This window comes from Pelophylax lessonae (genome assembly GCF_965119305.1).
Source record: "Pelophylax lessonae genome assembly, chromosome: 3".
In the NCBI taxonomy this organism is placed as follows: Eukaryota; Metazoa; Chordata; class Amphibia; order Anura; family Ranidae; genus Pelophylax; species Pelophylax lessonae.
Window position 1 is genome coordinate 96,875,226 of NC_138770.1, and position 19,178 is coordinate 96,894,403.

At 47.4% G+C, this 19,178-nt stretch overlaps 1 protein-coding gene across 2 annotated transcripts in view; it reads right to left on the minus strand.

The window, feature by feature from the left end:
* BLK (BLK proto-oncogene, Src family tyrosine kinase) overlaps positions 1-19,178 on the minus strand; it is a 144,051-nt gene that overhangs the window by 24,785 nt on the left and 100,088 nt on the right. For both annotated transcript variants that reach the window (XM_082249654.1, XM_082249655.1), the window contains one exon: positions 2,067-2,198. In XM_082249654.1, the coding sequence (XP_082105780.1) occupies positions 2,067-2,198 (132 nt within the window). The remainder of the gene's footprint in view (positions 1-2,066; positions 2,199-19,178) is intronic.

The following is a 19,178-nucleotide window of genomic DNA, read 5'->3' on the forward strand; positions in this document are numbered from 1 at the left end:
AGCTTGCCCCGATAGCAAAAAGCCCAGGAGGCACTCAGCGCTCTAGTAGAATGCGCCTTGACTGGAAAAGGAGGAATCTGACCCTTCAGTGAATAGGCCTGTACCACCGTCTGTCTGATCCATCTGGAAATGGTTGCAGCAGACACAGCCAGTCCCTTACGAGGTCCATCCATAAGGACAAAAAGAGCATCCGATTTTCTGAAGGACGCAGTGGTCTCTAAGTAAACCCCGATAGCCCGGATCACATCAAAAGATTGTAAAGCATACTCCTTAGGATGCTGAGGTTTAGGGCAAAGGAAAGGCAGTACAATGTCTTCATTTAAATGAAAATCAGAAACCACCTTAGGAAGGAATGATTGATTAGGTCGAAGTACCACTTTATCAACGCCGCCAATTCAGATACCCTGCGGGCAGAAGTGATCGCCACCAAGAAGGCAACCATCTGAGACAAGGCAAGCAGCGAAATCTCCTCAATTTCGCTGCGGAGGCGCGAAATAGTGCACACCTTGAATAAACGTCCGGAAAAAGGGCGTGCGTGGCTAATGGGCGTTGAAAATAGATAGCCAAAGCCGAAACTTGGCCTTTGATAGTACCCAAGGCCAACCGCTGTTCAACCCCTTTCTGTAGAAAAACCAAAACCCTGGCGATTGAAAACAAGCGAGGGTGTACTTTCAGCGATTCGCACCATGAAATGTATGATTTCCACGTGCGATGATAGATCTTCCAAGAAGTCAACTTCCTAGCTTTCAAGAGAGTGTGGATTACAGACTCAGAGAGACCCCTATCTCTCAACGCCTGACTTTCAACGGCCATGCCATTAAAGCCATCGACTTTAAAGCAGGATGGAAGATCAGACCTTGAAACAACAGATCTTCCCTGAGAGGAAGCCTCCAAGGGGTACCGGTGGCCAATGTTATGAGGTCTATGTACCAAGACCGACGAGGCCAGTTGCAGGACATGCGAAATGCCATGCAGCTCTGTGAGACCCAAAGTCACAGGACATGCAAAATGACATGTAGCTCTGTGAGTCCCAAAGTCGCAGGACATGCAAAATGTTATGTAGCTCTGTGAGTCCCAAAGTCGCAGGACATGCTTCGTGCCATGTAGCTCTGTGAGTCTCAAAGTCTCAGGACATGCAAAATGATATGTAGCTCTGTGAGTCCCAAAGTCGCAGGACATGCAAAATGACTTGTAGCTCTGTGAGAAGCAAAGTTGCAGGACATGTGAAATGCCATGTAGCTCTGTGAGACCCAAAGTCGCAGGACATGCTAAATGACATGTAGCTCTGTGAGACCCACAGTCACAGGACATGCGAAATGACATGTAGTTCTGTGAGACCCAAAGTCGCAGGACATGCGAAATGACATGTAGCTCTGTGAGACCCAAAGTCGCAGGACATGCGAAATGACATGTAGTTCTATGGGACACAAAGTCGCAGGACATTTCAAATGCCATGTATTTTTGACAATCCTCCACAAGAGGTTGTAGCTCAGTGGTAGAGCGCATGGTTTGCATGTATGAGGCCCTGGGTTCAATCCCTGGCATCTCCGTTTTTTGAAAGATGATCCTTGCTTGCTGATACTTGTTGATTTAAGGAAAAAAAAACCTCATAAGCTCCTTTCACATTTCTGTGACTTGTAAGACTCAAAGTTGCAGGACATGCAAAATGCCACGGATCTCTGTGAGACTAAAAGTCGCAGGACATGCGAAACGCTTTGCAGCTCTCTGAGACCCAAAGTTGTAAGACGTGAAATGCTATGTTGCTTTGTCAGACCCAACGTCATGTACTGTATCTCTATGAACGCCAGAACAGTAGGTCTCGGAGGGTGAGCTGAGCTGCAGAGAGAGTTGGACTGGAGGATTTAATTACTTCTGCTGTGAACTTTGATGATGAACTGCTCCACATTACACACAGCTACTGAGGTCATTTAGATCTTGTTTTAAGGCTCAACAATACCCTCCACTGGAAACAGCTGAACTCCATCATTGGAGTTGATGCCTCTGGCTGTATAGTGCAGCTTGTCATACAATGAATAAACAGATTTTATATTAGTACAAAGATTTACCTGGATAGGGAATGCGAGCAAAGGTGACGATTTCTGTGAGTAAAATCCCAAATGACCACACGTCTGACTTTATCGTGAATACTCCATAGTTGATGGCTTCCGGAGCCGTCCACTTGATGGGGAATTTGGTGCCTGGAGTTTAAATAAAGAGACTTTTTTTAAATCACATTTTGGTATTTCTGTACATTGAACAACAGTAGAAGAGAACATTCATAAAAAAGAGGCAATTTATTAAAGTGATATTAAACCCTCAGTTTTTCAAGCACTTTCAGAAGCTAATTTATTCACAGTTAACAGTGGACAATGCGGTCTGGAGACAGTCATTTAGCTTGGAAAGGAGAGGGGAAGGAGCCGGGGAATGTCTTGCTATCCTAGGATATGGGGCTTCGTGTCTCTATTGATGCACATAGTGTACGGAGACACAACTCTAATCCTTGCATGCAAGGATGCTGCAAGAGAAAGTAGTCACCCTGAAATAGGAAACCTGGGGTGGATGTCATGGGGGCATCTGAGCCAAACTGCTGCTCTGTGTGTCCATTCAGACATGGAGCCACAGTTTTACCTGCCCCCTCTCCCTCCTGATTTATATATTTCAGGCACTTATATAGCGCTGTCAATTTACACAGCAATTTTTATGTACATTGTACATTCATCCCACCTTCCAACATAAATCCCCCTAAATCACCACTCTTAGCATCCCCCCTCCTAAATTTCCCCAACTAGAACAATACATACCCCCTGCCGCCCCCCAAAATCCCCCCTTTCAACACAAATTCCCTCCCCCCCAATCTCCTTGTGGTGCTCCTTCACCTCACATGATACCACAGCGCTCGGGGCAGCCGCTCCTCTTGCCCACCCCTTGTCCCGGCCCCTAAACATTTTTTACCTTAATGCACGGAAAGCATCATGGTAAAAATGTTTAGATTTTAGAACCACTATAATTCTTATGCTGCTAGCATTAGTAAACAGATAGGAATAATATATTTACTTGTTTTAAACTTTTCATTTTTACATTTCTTCCGTTCCTTTCTGATTTCTGACCTAAAAAAGTCATACATCCCAGGAGTCTTTTTATTTTTCATCTGGAAGCAGAGGCGTACCTAGGGTCTCCAGCGCCCTTGGCGAGAAACTGTATCCGTGCCCCCCCCCCGGGAGAGAGAGTTTGACAGAGAGAAACGGGGGGGGGGGGTTTACAGAGAGAAGGGATGACAGAGAGAGAGAGGGGGATGAGAGAGAGGGCTGGTGACAGAGAGAGAGGGGGTGAAAGGGAGAGAGAGGGGGGTGACAGGAAGAGAGAGAGAGGGGGGTGACAGGGTGAGAGAGAGAGGGGGTGACAGGGAGAGAGAGAGAGGGGGGTGACAGGGAGAGAAAGAGAGGGGGTGACAGGGAGAGAGAGAGGGCAGGTGACAGGGAGCGAGAGAGAGCAGGTGACAGGGAGTGAGAGGGGGGTGACAGGGAGTGAGAGGGGGTGACAGGGAGTGAGAAGGGGGTGACAGGGAGTGAGAAGGGGGTGACAGGGAGTGAGAGGGGGTGACAGGGAATGAGAAGGGGTGACAGGGAGTGAGAGGGGGGTGACAGGGAGTGAGAGGGGGTGACAGGGAGTGAGAGGGGGGTGACAGGGAGTGAGAAGGGGATGACAGGGAGTGAGAAGGGGGTGACAGGGAGTGAGAGGTTGGTGACAGGGAGTGAGAAGGGGGTGACAGGGAGTGAGAAGGGGTTGACAGGGAGTGAGAGGGGGTGACAGGGAGTGAGAGGGGGGTGACAGGGCCCGATACACCGCTCCCAGTCACACATACCGGTCCGCACACCCTCCATCCTACCTCACCACATCCCGGACCCGGCTCCCCACAGACACACACTCTCTCCCCCCCGTGAACCTATCAGCGGGTGCGCTCCCCCTCACCTCCAATCAACACAGCATCTCGCGGGAATGCACTCCGCTCATCTCGAGGGCAGGGCAGCACTTGTCCGTGAACAACCCGGTGGGGACAGCCACGTTCCAGTACAAACACAGAGCGGGGCCGGATCACATCTAAAGGTTAATGGGCGGAAGGCGAGGTGAAGAAAAGGGGGGGGGGTGGCAGCCGCCAGGGGTGCAGGCTGAACGGAGGAGCAGTATTTAACTGCTACACTGCCAATGTTTTTGCGCCCCCCCCTTAGCCTGCGACCCTGGCGGGCGCCGTTCTGGTCAACCCCATGGTACGCCCCTGTCTGGAAGAGGTGTGTTGTAGCCTCCCCAGCATCCCCTAATACTTACCTGAGCCCCATCTCTACCCAGCGATGTCCATGAGTTCCTCGGCTGTCCGGGACCCTCTCTCCTGATTGGCTGGGACACAGCCACGGCGCCATTGGCTGTCAATCAAAGTCAGTTAGCCAATCAGGAGAGCCAAATGGCAGCTCCGTGTCTGAATGGGTACACAGAGCTGTAGCTTGGCTCGGGTGCCCCCATAGCAAGCTGCTTGTTGCGGGGCACTCGATAGGAGGGAGGGGCCAGGAGCAGCAAGTAGAGACCAAAATCAACTGCAAAGAAGAGGTAAGTATAACATATGTATTATATAAAATAACATATGTATTATATAAAATATAAATATAAAATAAAAAAATTAAAAAAAACTGGACTTTACAATCACTTTAAATACCCCTCCTGCCTGCATGTCTGAGCTAAGGGCAGATGGATCCCAGGAAGTAAATGCTACATTTACTTATTCTCTTACTCAAGATGGTCATGGCCAGAAATGGTTGGAGGGGTGTTTTTCAAAGTGATTTCTCAACAAAATAAAACATGGAGTTGTGGATAGATGGGAGAGCTTGCTTTGAATAGTAAAAATTATTTAAATAACATTTTCAGTTTGTTGTACTCAGGAATAGTTTAGTTCTGCTTTAAACTTTTAAAAGCAAAAATCTTTTCCAATAGGGATGACATTTTGGGTTAAACTTGTGTTTGGCAAACCGCTGATCAAACAACCCATATTTGGCACGTTCGCCGGCCCATATGCCCAGTTATAAACAGCCGGGGATTCGGGGCTATGCCATTGAGCGAGTTCCAAAGTGAAGTTCAAGCTTCTGTCAGCTAAAGTACCTATGTTTAAACTAAGGCTGCTTGCAGTGGTTCCCAGGGGCGGGATGGGCCAGTGGAGGGGATCTCCCTCTTACCCAGCAGTCGCTGTCATAGGAAGTCCTGCCTCCTGGACCGGCTCCTATGATAGACAGCACACTGGTGACGTTTATCACAGGAGCCGGTCCAGCAGGTGGGACTTCGTATGACAGTGGCCGCACCGGTAAGTGGGAGATCCCCACTCTGTGTAATCCAGCGACTCTCTTTTTTATGCATTGCAGGCTGCATTGGATGGGCACTGATCAGGCTGCTTGAATGGGCATGCACTGGTGAAGCTGCAATGATGGACACAGATCAAGCTGCATTGATGGGCACTGATGAGGGCATTGGATGGGCACTGGTGAGGCTGCATTAATGGGCACTGATCAGGCTGCACTCATGGGCATTGATCAGGCTGCACTCATGGGCACTGATCAGGCTGCATTGATAGACAGTGTTCAGGCTGCATTGATGGGCACTAATGAGGCTGCACTGATAGGCACTGGTGACACTGCATTGATGGGCACTGATGAGGCTGAGCTGATGGGCACTGGTGAGGCTGCACTGATGGACACTGGTGAGGCTGCATTGATAGACATTGGTGAGGCTGCATTGATGGGCACTGGTGAGGCTGTACTGATGGGCACTGGTGAGGCTGCATTGATGGTCACTGGTGAGGCTGCATTGATGGTCACTGGTGAGGCTGCATTGATGAGAACTGATCAGGTTGGATTGATGGGCAATGATCAGGCTGAATTGATGGGCATTCATGGGCACTGATGAGGCTAAGCTGATGGGCACTGATGAGGCTGCATTGATGGGCACTGATGAGGCTGCATTGATGGGTACTGATCAGGCTGAATTAATGTGCACTGATGAGGCTGCACTGATGGGCACTGGTGAGGCTGCATTGATAGATATTGTTGAGGCTGCATTGATGAGAACTGATCAGGCTGCATTGATTGGCACTGATGAGGCTGAGCTAATGGGCACTGATGAGGCTGCATTGATGGGCACTGGTGAGGCTGCATTGATGGGTACTGATCAGTCTGCATTAATGGGCACTGACGAGGCTGCACTGATGGGTCACTGTTGAGAGGCTGCATTGATGCTATATTTTTGTTAAACCTCCTTTGTTGCTATTACCATTAAATTATGTTACCACGTTGTATGATATTGGTCTTGCTTCATAACATCAATATCCACTAAAAAACAGGTGGGCATGGATGGTAAGCTGATTTGGTGGTTTAATGGGCCTCTTGACTGGACTTGCCCCCCAGGCCTAAGGCTGCCAGCCCTCCCCTGCTGGCTCCTACTTCCTAAAATGCTGCTTCACTATAGCCCATTCTCTAAAAAGTGATCTGCGGTGGATTGCTTTCCAAAGTATGGCTAAGCAGCCACTGTCAGGTGTTCAGGAGGCCATCCTGCAGCCTTCTGAATGCTGTTTATTTTCAGCCAAACAGCGCTTTATAATGGGTCTAGTGCACCGCAACTGCGCCAAGATTTTGGCTTGCGGTTGCAGCACAGCTGCAATGACTTGAGTGATCAGGTTGACAGGCAATGCCGCCTTTTAACTCGACATGCTGTGCTAAATGTATTGAACACATTGGGTGGGCAGGAGAGCCACGGCTTAACTTTCTATTTTCTAGCCGCTGCCCGTGTGAAAGACGCCTTATAGTGATCATTGATAAAAACTATGGAACCATTTTATCAGTTTTGTTACAGCTTGTTACTGCAGATTACAGGCTTATGCTGGCCATACAAGTATAGATTTTCGACTGAAAATTTTAATTTTCATTTGATTTTCTAATTATTAGTGGGGTCAAATCGATGTTTGTTTTTAACCACCTGCTTCCCAGGCCAATTCTGACACTTCGCTCCTACATGTAAAAATCGACTTTTTTTTTTTTGCATAGAACCCCCACACATTATATATATTTTTTTTTAGCAGAGACCCTATAGAATAAAACGGTGGGTGTTGTAATTTTTTATGTCACACGGTATTTGTGCAGCAATTTTTCAAAAACAATTTTTTTTTGAAAATTTTTTTTTTTCATGAACTAAAAAAAAAACACGAAAGTTAGCCCAATTTTTTTATATAATGTGAAAGATGATGTTATGCCGAATAAATTGATACCTAATATGTCCCACTTTAAAATTGCGTCTGCCTGTGGAATATGGGCAAACTACGGTGCCTTAAAATTCTCCATAGGCGAAGCTTTAAACTCCTTTACAGGTTACCATTTTAGAGTTGCACAGGAGGTCCGGTGCTAGAATTATTGCTCTTGCTCTGACGTTCATGGTGATACTGCACATGTGTCGTGCGAGCACCATTTACATATGCGTGCAGGAGTAAGGTATGCGTTTGCATTTGCGTGTAAGTACGGTGGGACGTTGGCGCTTTAATTTTTTTTATTGATTTAATATAATTTTTTTTTTTTACACTTTTTTTTCGTACTAACTTTATTGCTATCACAAGGGATGAACAACATCCCTTGTGACAGCATGGGCCATGACAGGTACATTTTATGGAGAGATTTGGGGTCTATTAGACCCCAAATCTCTCCTCTGGCCCCCCTATGCAGCCAATCAGACTGTGATTGGTGCGATTGGCTGCTTCACCGGCCGCTGGTGGTCAGGTAAACAAAGAGGTGGAACCGAAAATGACGAACTACTCATCGCTCCAGGTTTCCAGGGTTACAGAGAGAGGGGAGAGATGTTAGTTCCTCCTTCTCTGTACAGGGCAGCCATTGCCACTGGCCACATCGCTCCCGGGTACCATGATCGTACTGTAGAGCCCAGGAGAAGCGGTGGCGGGAAGGACCCCCTTCCGCCACCCCCATAAGTGATCGAGTGGCTAATTAGGCACTCGGATCAATTCTGTATGAAAGAGAAATGCGGGCTAAAAAGAATGATACCGGGATGATGCCTGTCGGTGCAGGCATCATCCTGGTGTACCCACTGAACCCCCAAGGATGTACAGGAACGTCCGTTTGGGTGAAGTGGTTAACCACATTAGGTCCGTCCGCCGCAGATTTACTGCGGCAGGCTGCCTCTCCTGCGCGAACCGATGTAGCCCTACGTTGGTCGCGCGTGGTGCTGGGGGGCGAGCGTGTGCCACCAGCAGCGCGCTCCCTCCCCCAATAGGCAGCAGGGATGCCGATGCACAGGGCCGGCGGCGGCGATTGCTGCTGGGCACACGCGATCGCTCCCCGCTGAGAGAGAAGGACGGTCGGCTGTTGTAAACACAGCTGAGCGTTCTTCTCCCTGGAATGATCACATAGCTCCTGTGATCCTTCTATATAGGATCACATGTATCTATGGTCATTTCACAAACCCATCCCGCCATACAATCAGAAAACACCCCCTAGGCTCACACTTAACCCTTTGATCACCCCTAGGTTAACCCCTTCCCTGCCAATGTCATTATTACAGTAACAGTGCATATTTTTAGCACTGATTACTGTAGCAATGTCACTGCCCCCCCCCCCCCCCCCCCCAAAAGTGTCAAAAATGTCAGTTAGGGGTCAGATCTGTCCGTCGCAATGTCTCAGTCCAGCTAAAAATTGCTGATCGCCGCCATTACTAGTAAAAAAATAAAATAAAAATGACATAAATCTTTCCCCTAGTTGGTAGATGCGATAACATTTACGCAAACCAATCAAAATATGCTTATTGGGATTTTTTTTTTTTTTACTAAAGATATGTAGCAGCATACAAATTGGCCTAAAAGGATGAAAAATTTTGATGTTTACGTTTTTTTTTTTTTTTATTGGGAATGTTATATAGCAGAAATTAAAAAATATTGTTTTTTTTTTGTTTGTTTTTTCAGAATTGTCGCTCTTTTTTTTCTTTATAGCGCAAAAAATAAAAATCGCACAGGTGATCAAATACCACCAAAAGAAAGCTCTATTTTGTTTGGGTACAGTGTCACACGACCGTGCAATTGGCCATTAAAGTAACGCAGTGCCGAATCGCCTGGTCATTAAGGGGGAAATCTTCTGGTCCAGAACTAGTAGAGCCACAATAGTTAATAAAGAATAGGAATAAAATGTATTTTCAAATATTTTTCTGGAATTTTGGTAAAAAAATGAAAAGATTTGTCTAAATTTGGAATACATGGAGTGAGTTTAGTAAGGCCGTGTGAAGTTTCAGCAAAGATCCCTTTACCTACATGCAAGAAGTGGAAGTTCAAAGCAAACTGTCAGTATCACTATGACAAGGTGTGTGACAACGTGTGTGTGTCACTTCTGCTTTCACAACACAAGCACTAACCATACAGATCATCTACAGACATCCACACACTTTGTGTACTCACTGACACACAATATGTACAACACTCCGCTCACAATCACCCTCTACAAAGCATCAGACCCTCTCCATCAGCAGCACGTTTCCTCCTCTGCGACATTCAGCCACTAGAGCCAATGTACTGCTGAGAAGGCTGCCTAAGGGCCAGTACACACCATAGAAACGCAGTGCAGATGCATCCCGGATGCTTTTCTGCATGCACGTTTTTGACACTTTTTGATGCGTTCCAGTGCGTTTTTTGATGCGGTCCAGTGCATTTTTCCCCCTTCTCGTTCTTAACCTTAGGGGCCAGTTCACGACCATAAAAAACGCAGTCTGGGTGCGTTCCGGAGTCTTTTCTACATGCACATTTTTGAAACTTTTTGATGCATTCCAGTGCGTTTTTGGTGCGTTTTTGATGCTGCCCAGTGCATTTTTCCCCTTTCTTATTTCTTAACCTTAAGGGCCAGTTCACACAATAGAATGGCAGTGTGGATGCGTTCCGGATGCTTTTCTGCATTCGCATTTTTGACACTTTTTGATGCATTCCAGTCTGTTTTTGATGCGATCCAGTGGATTTTCCCCCCTTCTTTTTTCTTAACCTTAAGGGCCAGTTCACACCATAGAAACCCAGTCTGGATGCGTTCCAGATGCTTTTCTGCATGCACCTTTTTGACACTTTTTGATGCATTCCAGTGCTTTTTTGATGTGGTCCAGTGCATTTTTTAAAATTCTTTTTTTTTAAACCTTAAGGGCCAGTTCACACCAGAAAAAACGCAGTCTGGATGCGTTCCTGAGTTTTTTCTTCATGCACGTTTTTTAGATTTTTTTTTATGCATTCTAGTGTGTTTTTGATGTGGTCCACTGCATTTTTTCCACTTCTTTCTTCTTAGCCTTAAGGGCCAGTTCACACCATAGAAACCCAGTCTGGATGCGTTCCAGGGTCTTTTCTGCATGCACAATTTTGACACTTTTTGATGCATTCCAGTGCATTTTTGGTGTGTTTTAAAGTAGTCCAGTGCATTTTTCCCCCTTCTTTTTTCTTAACCTTAAGGTCCGGTTCACACCATAGAAACCCAGTCCGGATGCATTTCGGATGCTTTTCTGCATGCACCTTTTTGATACTTTTTGATGCGGTCCAGTGCATTTTTGATGCGGTCCAGTGCATTTTTTCCACTTCTTTTTTTTTAACCTTAAGGGCCAGTTCACACCAGAAAAAACGCAGTCTGGATGCGTTCCAGGGTCTTTTCTGCATGCACAATTTTGACACTTTTTGATGCATTCCAGTGCGTTTTTGGTGTGTTTTTGATGTGGTCCAGTGCATTTTTCCCCCTTCTTTTTTCTTAACCTTAAGGGCCAGTTCACACCATAGAAACCCAGTCTGGATGCGTTCCAGGGTCTTTTCTGCATGCACGTTCTTGACACTTTTTGATGCATTCTAGTGTGTTTTTGATGCAGTCCAGTGCATTTTCCCCCCCTTTTTTTTTTTACCTTAAGGGCCAGTTCACACCATAGAAACCCAGTCCGGATGTCTTCCGGATGCTTTTCTGTGTGCACATTTTTGACACTTTTTGATGCATTCCAGTCCGTTTTTGATGCAGTCCAGTGCATTTTTGGTGCGTTTTTGATGCAGTGCAGTGCATTTTTCCCCCTTCTTTTTTTCAACCTTAAGGGCCAGTTCACACCATAGAAACCCAGTCTGGATGCGTTCCAGATGCTTTTCTGCATGTGCTTTTTTGATTCTTGATGCATTCTAGTGCGTTTTTGATGCAGTCCAGTGCATTTTTCCCCCTTATTTTTTCTTAACTTTAAAGAGGAAGTAAACTCTTCCTTTTTTTTTCCTTTTTTTTTCTTCCCTGCAAAGTAAATGCATAATGTGCTAGTATGCATCGTATACTAGTCACTCCCGCGCATATGTGCGGGAGCCGCCGGTAACAGCAGAGTGCTCTGAAGAAACGCCGTTTCTTCAGAGCACATGTGTCGATGACGTCATCGGCTGTATGCAATGTAAATATCTCCTTAACAGTGCAAGTTTAGGATATATTTACAGCACCTATAGTTTAAGTTAAGATTTATTAAAGACTTACCTATAAGTAAAAGTCATAAAAGTGGGTTTACAACCTCTTTAAGGGCCAGTTCACACCATAAAAACGCAGTCCAGTTTCATTCCGGATACTTTTCTGCATGCGCATTTGACACTTTATGATGCAGTCCAGTGCATTTTCCCCCCTTCTTTTTTCTTAACCTTAAGGGCCAGTTCACACCATAGAAACCCTGTCTGGATGCGTTCCAGATAAGTTTTTTGCATGCACATTTTTTACACTTTTTGATGCGTTCCAGTGTGTTTTTATGATGCAGTCCAGCACTTTTCCCCCCTTCCCCCACTCTTTTTCTTAACCTATAGGGCCAGTTCCCACCATAGAAATGCAGTCCAGATGCGTTCCGAAAGCTTTTTTGCAATATCGTGTTTTTAACACATTTTTTATGTGTTCCAGTGCGTTTTTAATGCGTCTTTGGTGCATTTTTGATGACGTCCAGTGCATTCCCACCCCCTTTTTTTTCTAACCTTAAATAAGGACATGCGTGTTTCAGTGCGTTTTTGATGCGTTTTACATTGTTCCAGTACAGTCCAGTGAAGAAAAAATGCAGCATGTTCTACTTTTATTTCCGGAACTGGAATACACAGGGACTGACTCCACTGGTGTGAACTCTGCCATTGGAAACCATATAAGGGCCAGTACATACCACATACAGTCCAGTGATTTTTTTCTGCATGAAAAAGGCATGGAATGTAGGCTATATGGTTTCTAATGGCATAGTTCACACCAATGTGGTCAGTTTCAGAAAAAAAAAAGTAGAACATGCTGCATTTTTCCTGCACTGGACTGTACTGGAACGCAGCAAAACACACTGGAACGCACATTTCCTTATCAAAATGCATCAATAAAACAATAGAATGCATTAAAAATGCGCATGCTGGAAAGCATCTGGAATGCATCCGGACTGCGTTTCTATGGTGTGAACTGGCCCTAACCTACAATCCATGCGTTTTTGATGGTTTGATGGTTTGAACTGGCCCTAAAAGTTTTTAGGCGCAGGAAAAGGATGGTTAAGCCGATATGCTAATTGCAACTCCAAAGTACAGATGACCACTAGAGGGAGCAATTACATATATGAAATATAGGGGGCCCAATTCGCAGAGCTGCCATTGACTTCTCAAGAAACATCATCACGTTGGGAGACCTCTTTAGTACACCTTCTAGCAAACATATCATGAGCTTGGACAGTTCAAAGAGCATGTGATGAAAAATACAGAAGCTGGCTTCAGTGAAATCTTTATGTCAGAACTAAAGTGGATCCAAAGATAGAGACGGCCGAAGCTATTTGCAGATTTTGAATTGGCGCTTTTTCCCCGAAACACCGGGAGGGCTCAGAAGGAGGAGGAGGACCAATAATGGGAAGAAGATCGCATGTAACGTACGCTACCTCCAGAGTAGGAACACAGCCTTTTCCAAAGCGCCAACTGTGCCTTAGAACATTTTCACTGAGTCCTTATAGACATTGTCAGGATCAGAAGGGTAAACCGCCTCTTGGCAGACACTTTAATAACCTCAAAATCGCATTATTTATCACCAAACAGAATGAAGGCCCCTTGAACCGCCTTCAGGGAAAGGGAGCCTTGACTGCTGGAAGCATGGCATCACTATGGGTGTGAACTAGGATTGCCACCTCATCTCTTTTACCGCTTCCGGACCGCCCTCCGCAGTTTTACAGCCCTTCCTGCGTGAACCGCCGTAGCTCTACATTGGTCGCGCACCTGAGGGGCGAGCACGCGCTGCCAGCAGCGCACTACAGTCCCCACTCATCAGCGGAGACTCCGATGCAGGGGGCAGGCGGCTCCGATTGCTGCCTGACACCCGCGATCGTTCCCTGCTGAGAGAGAAGGACGGTCGGCTGTTGTAAACACAAATGATCACAGAGCGCCTGTGTTCAGTGGCGTACCTAGAGCATTTGGCACCCGGGGCGGATCCTATATCTGGCACCCCCCCGACTTTAAAATGTAAAAACACCCACAAAAAAATGTAATGTTTTCAAGAATATTTTTTGCACAAATTTCACAGCCCCCCATCACAGTGCCCCTTGCAGTCTGCCCTCCGTCTCTCTAATCACAGTTCCCCCTTTTGCACTCTCTGCCTCCACTGCACAGTCCTACCTTCAGCATAGATAGATAGCTAATATTAGCAATGTGTTTAAGTTTGAGTAAGAGATTGGAGACTTGCTAAAGGAGATATTCAGAGACTACAGACATGATACAGTAGATGGTCAGAGACTGCAGATGTGATACAGGAGATGGTCAGAGACTGCAGACATGATACAGGAGATGGTCAGAGACTGCAGACATGATACAGGAGAGGGTCAGAGACTGCAGACGTGATACAGGAGATGGTCAGAGACTGCAGACATGATACAGGAGATGGTCAGAGACTACAGACATGATACAGGAGATGGTCAGAGACTGCAGACATGATACAGGAGATGGTCAGAGACTGCGGACATGATACAGGAGATGGTCAGAGACTGCAGAAATGATACAGGAGATGGTCAGAGACTGAGGACATGATACAGTAGATGGTCAGAGACTACAGACATGATACAGGAGATGGTCAGAGACTGCAGACATGATACAGGAGATGGTCAGAGACTGAGGACATGATACAGGAGATGGTCAGAGACTGCAGACATGATACATGAGATGGTCAGAGACTGAGGACATGATACAGTAGATGGTCAGAGACTACAGACATGATACAGGAGATGGTCAGAGACTGCAGACGTTATACAGGAGATGGTCAGAGACTACAGACATGATACAGTAGATGCTCAGAGGCTGAGGACATGATAGAAGATAGAAGAGCACTAGGGGGGCCGGAGAGCACAGACGAAGCAGAGAGTACTGGAGGTGCTGAAGGGCACGGTGGGGGGGGGGGGGGGGACTGGAGAGAATTAAGAGAGGGTTTGGAAAGCATTGTAGGGGGGTTGGAAGGTGCAGGGGGTGGATTGCACTGGGGGGGGACAGGGAGCACTTGGGGGGGCGAGCAGGGAAAACCAGGGGGGTGGAGAGCACTGGGGGGACAGGGAGCACTTAGGGGGGTGGGCAAGGAAAATCAGGGGGGTGGAGAGCACTGGGGGGACAGGGAGTACTTGGGGGGGTGGGCAAGGAAAATCAGGGGGGTGGAGAGCACTGGGGGGACAGGGAGTACTTGGGGGGGTGGGCAAGGAAAATCAGGGGGGTGGAGAGCACCGGAGGGACAGGGAGCACTTAGGGGGGTGGGCAAGGAAAATCAGGGGGGTGGAGAGCACGGTAGGGACAGGGAGTACTTGGGGGGCGAGCAGGGAAAATCAGGGGGGTGGAGAGCACTGGGGGGACAGGGAGTACTTGGGGGGCAAGCAGGGAAAATCAGGGGGGTGGAGAGCACTGGGGGGACAGGGAGCACTTAGGGGGGTGGGCAAGGAAAATCAGGGGGGTGGAGAGCACTGGGGGGACAGGGAGTACTTGGGGGGGTGGGCAAGGAAAATCAGGGGGGTGGAGAGCACTGGGGGGACAGGGAGTACTTGGGGGGGTGGGCAAGGAAAATCAGGGGGGTGGAGAGCACTGGGGGGACAGGGAGCACTTAGGGGGGTGGGCAAGGAAAATCAGGGGGGTGGAGAGCACTGGGGGGACAGGGAGTACTTGGGGGGTGAGCAGGGAAAGTCAGGGGGGTGGAGAGCACTGGGGGGACAGGGAGTACTTGGGGGGGTGGGCAAGGAAAATCAGGGGGGTGGAGAGCACAGGGGGGGGGGACAGGGAGTACTTGGGGGGCGAGCAGGGAAAATCAGGGGGGTGGAGAGCACTGGGGGGACGGGGAGCACTTAGGGGGGAGGGAGAAAGCACTGTGGGGAGTTGAAGAGCATGGGGGGGGGGGCTAAAGAACAGGGGGGTCTAGTGCACTGGGGGGAGAGGGGCTAAAAGCACCGAGGGAGGGATTAGGAGCACTGGAGGAGGTTAAGAACTTTGGGGGGCCAGCAAAAGAAGTTGTATAGGAGGGGGATGGGGCAGCTGCATATAGATGAATTGATCTTTCTCTATTCTTCCTGCAGGAGGGAGAGGAGGAGAATCAGTTATTCAGCAGGAAGCTGCAGGAAGAATAGAGAAAGATGAATTCCTCTATATGTAGCAGCCCCATCCCCCTCCTATCCAGCACACACTTTTGCAATGGGCACTCACCTTCTTCCCGCCGAGGCTCCGCCCCTTATTCCCGCCGCGGCTCCGCCCCCTTATTCCCGCCGTGGCTCCGCCCCCCTCTAGCAGCACGGACTGAAGGAGCTGCCAGCCACTGCAGCTGCCTTCACACTGCGGGATCTGTCTGACTCTGAACACACCGGGCAGGACACCGGCTGACACCCCCCAGTGAGTGGCACCCGGGGCGGGCCGCACCCCCGCCCCCCCCATTGGTACGCCACTGCCTGTGTTCCTTCTATATAGAAACACAGGTCTCTATTTTCATTTCACAAGTCACGACCCCCCCCCCCCCCCCACAGTTAGGCTCACATTTAACCCCTTGATCACATTTTTACAGTAACAGTGCATATGTATAGCATTGATTACTGTAGTAATGTCACTGGTACCCCCAAAAGTGTCAAAAATGTCAGTTAGGGGTCCGATCTGTCCACCACAATGTCACAGTCCCACAAAAAAATCGCAGATTGTCTCCATTACTAGTAAAAATAAAAAACAATAAAAATGCCATAAATCTTTCCTGTAGTTATTAGATGCAATAACTTTTGCGCAAACCAAAAATTCGTAGCAGAATACAAATAGAATGTTAAAAAATTAAATTTTTTTTTTTGGGAACGTTATATAGCAGAATGTGAAAATGATTGTTTTTTTTTTTTCAGAATTGTCGTTCTTTTTTTGTTTATAGCGCAAAAAATAAAAATCGCAGAGGTGATCAAATACCAGCAAAAGAAAGCTCTATTTGTGGGAAAAAAAGGACATCAATTTTATTTGGGTACAGCGTCGCACGGCCACACAATTGTCCGTTAAAATAACACAGTGCCGAATCGCAAAAAATGGCCTGGTCATTAAGGGGGCAAATCCTTCCGGTCCAGAACTGGTTAAACCAGGACACATATTAATTACACAGGTTCTGTGGCTGATTAAGGTGGTGATTAAACTCGCTTAGTGCGTTATATGCATTATATCAGCCTCAGAACCTGTGTAATTAATATGTGTCCTGGATTAAAGGGATGAGGTGGCAACCTTAACTACTTACCGCAAAGTGACGTAGGGGTACGTCGGCAAACTTGCGGGGGTTATACCGGGATGATGCCTCTAGCTTGAGGCACCATCCCGGTACCGTGGTTTACAGCCGACGGTCGGCTTTCCGTCGGTAACGACCGATGCGGCTCGGGAGCCGCTCGATCTTTACCCAAGTGAGCGGGAGGAGACGTCCCCCCCCTCCCGCCGCCGTCCGCCGGCTGGATGGAGTCCCGATCTAAGCCGGAAGCGGCTTCGATCGGGTCTCCGATGACGTAACCCGGAGGTGGCGTCCATGACGTCACTTCCGGGTTACTCTGCTGCAAAAGGCGGCAGATTTAAAAAACGGCTATATGCAAAAATGCCGTTTTCGGCATTTTGCATACATGGAAGTATAGTGGAGGGGTCTGCTGTCACAAGGGATGTTTACATTGCTTGTGAAAGCAATAAAAGTGATCAGATTTATTTTTAAAAAAAGCTGTAATAAAGTTAAAAAATAAATAAAATAAATAGGAAAAAAAAAAAAATTAGCCGCCCCCGTCGCCGTTAGCTCGCGCACGAAAGAAAACGTATATTGAAGTCGAGCCGCGAATGAAATCGCTGTTCAAACCACACATGTGAGGTATCGCCGCGATCGCCAGAGCATGCGCAATAATTTTAGAAAAAGAGCTACACTCTAACTCTAAACTGGTAACCGTTAAAAAAAATGTAAAACATCGCCTATTGAGATTTCTATTGACCGTAGTTTGTCGCCATTCCACTTGTGTGCGCAATTTTAAACCGTAACATGTTGGGTATCTATTTACTCGGCGTGACATCATCTTTAAGAATATACAAAAAAAATTGTCTAACTTTACTGTTTAGTATTTTTTAAATGCAGTGAAATGTGATTTTTCGTAACTTTTCCAAATACCGCGTGACAAAAAATATTGCAATGACTGACATTTTATTCTCCAGAGTCTTTGCTAAAAAAATATATATAATGTTTGGGGGTTCTAAGTAGTTTTCTAGGAAAAAAATACTGATTTTAACTTGTAAACAAAAAGTGTCAGAAATAGGGCTGGGGCTTAAGTGGCTAGTGTGAACCTAAAATGGAAATGGGAGTTGTAAAGTCAGAAGGTTTTCTATTTAATGCATTCTTTGCAATAAGATAATAGTCTTCTGCGTGTAGCAGCTCCCCCTCAGCCCCCCCCCCAATACTCACCTGAGCCCCCTCTCTATCCAGTGATGTCCAAGAGTCCCTTGGCCGTCCTGGGACTCTCCCTCCTGATTGGCTATGATACAGCCGCGGCGCCATTGGCTCCCGTGGCTGTTAATCAAACAGTGAGCCAGGAGTCAGGAGAGAGAGGGGGCGGGGCTGAATGGCAGCTCTGTTTCTGAATGGACACACAGAGCTGCAGCTCGGCTCAGGTTCCCCTCAAAGTATTCTGCTTGCTGGGTGGGCACTTGACAGGAGGGAGGGGCCAGGAGCACAGAAGAGAGACCAGAGAAGAGGAGGATCCGGGCTGCTTTGTGCAAAACCAACTGCACAGAGGAGGTAAGTATATCATGTTTGTTATTAAAAAAAAAAAAATTTACAATCACTATAAGTAGCTCCCTTAGGCCTGAACTCTATAAAAAATGTTTTCTATTTTTCTGGTCGGAACTACCAGAACTCCTTCTAATCTACCCAGTACCCATTCCCATTGGGGGGGGGGGGGGGGGGGGCTGGGACCTGTGGGCCCCCTTGTTAAAGGGGACTTCCAGATTACAATAAGCCCCCCACCCGCAGACCCCCACAACCACAGCCCAGGGTTGTCAGGAAGAGGCCCTTGTCCCCATCAACACCCTCCCCATGTTGAGGGCAAGCAGCCTGGTATGGTTCAGGAGGGGGGGTGCTCGCTCATCCCCCCCATATCCTGGCCTGCCAGGCTGCATGCTCGGATAAGGGTCTGGTATGGATTTTGGGGGGGGACCCAACGCCGTTATTTTATAAATTTTGGCGTGGAGTTCCCCTTAAAATCTGTACCAGACCCACAGGGTCTGTTATGGATTTTGGGGGGGGACCCCACGCCATTTTTTCTTTTTTAATTTTGGAGTGGAGTTCCCCTAATATCTATACCAGACCCAGAGGGCATGGTATAAATTTTGGGGGGGACCCAAAGCTGTTTTTTTTTTTTAATTCTGTCATAGGGTTCCCTTTAACCACTTAAATACAGAGCAATTTCACCCCCTTCCTGCCTAGACCAACTTTCAGCTTTCAGAGCTTATTGGCATCTATGGGAAATATTGGTCAGCTTGGCATGGCACTGCTCCCTGTCTTTAGCATTGGTGTCTATGGGAAATATTGGTCAGCTTGGCATGGCACTGCTCATGAACTATAAGTGACAGGGACACAAAACTTGGGGAGCACCGAAAGGGGGACCCAGGACTACAATATATCCATACATTT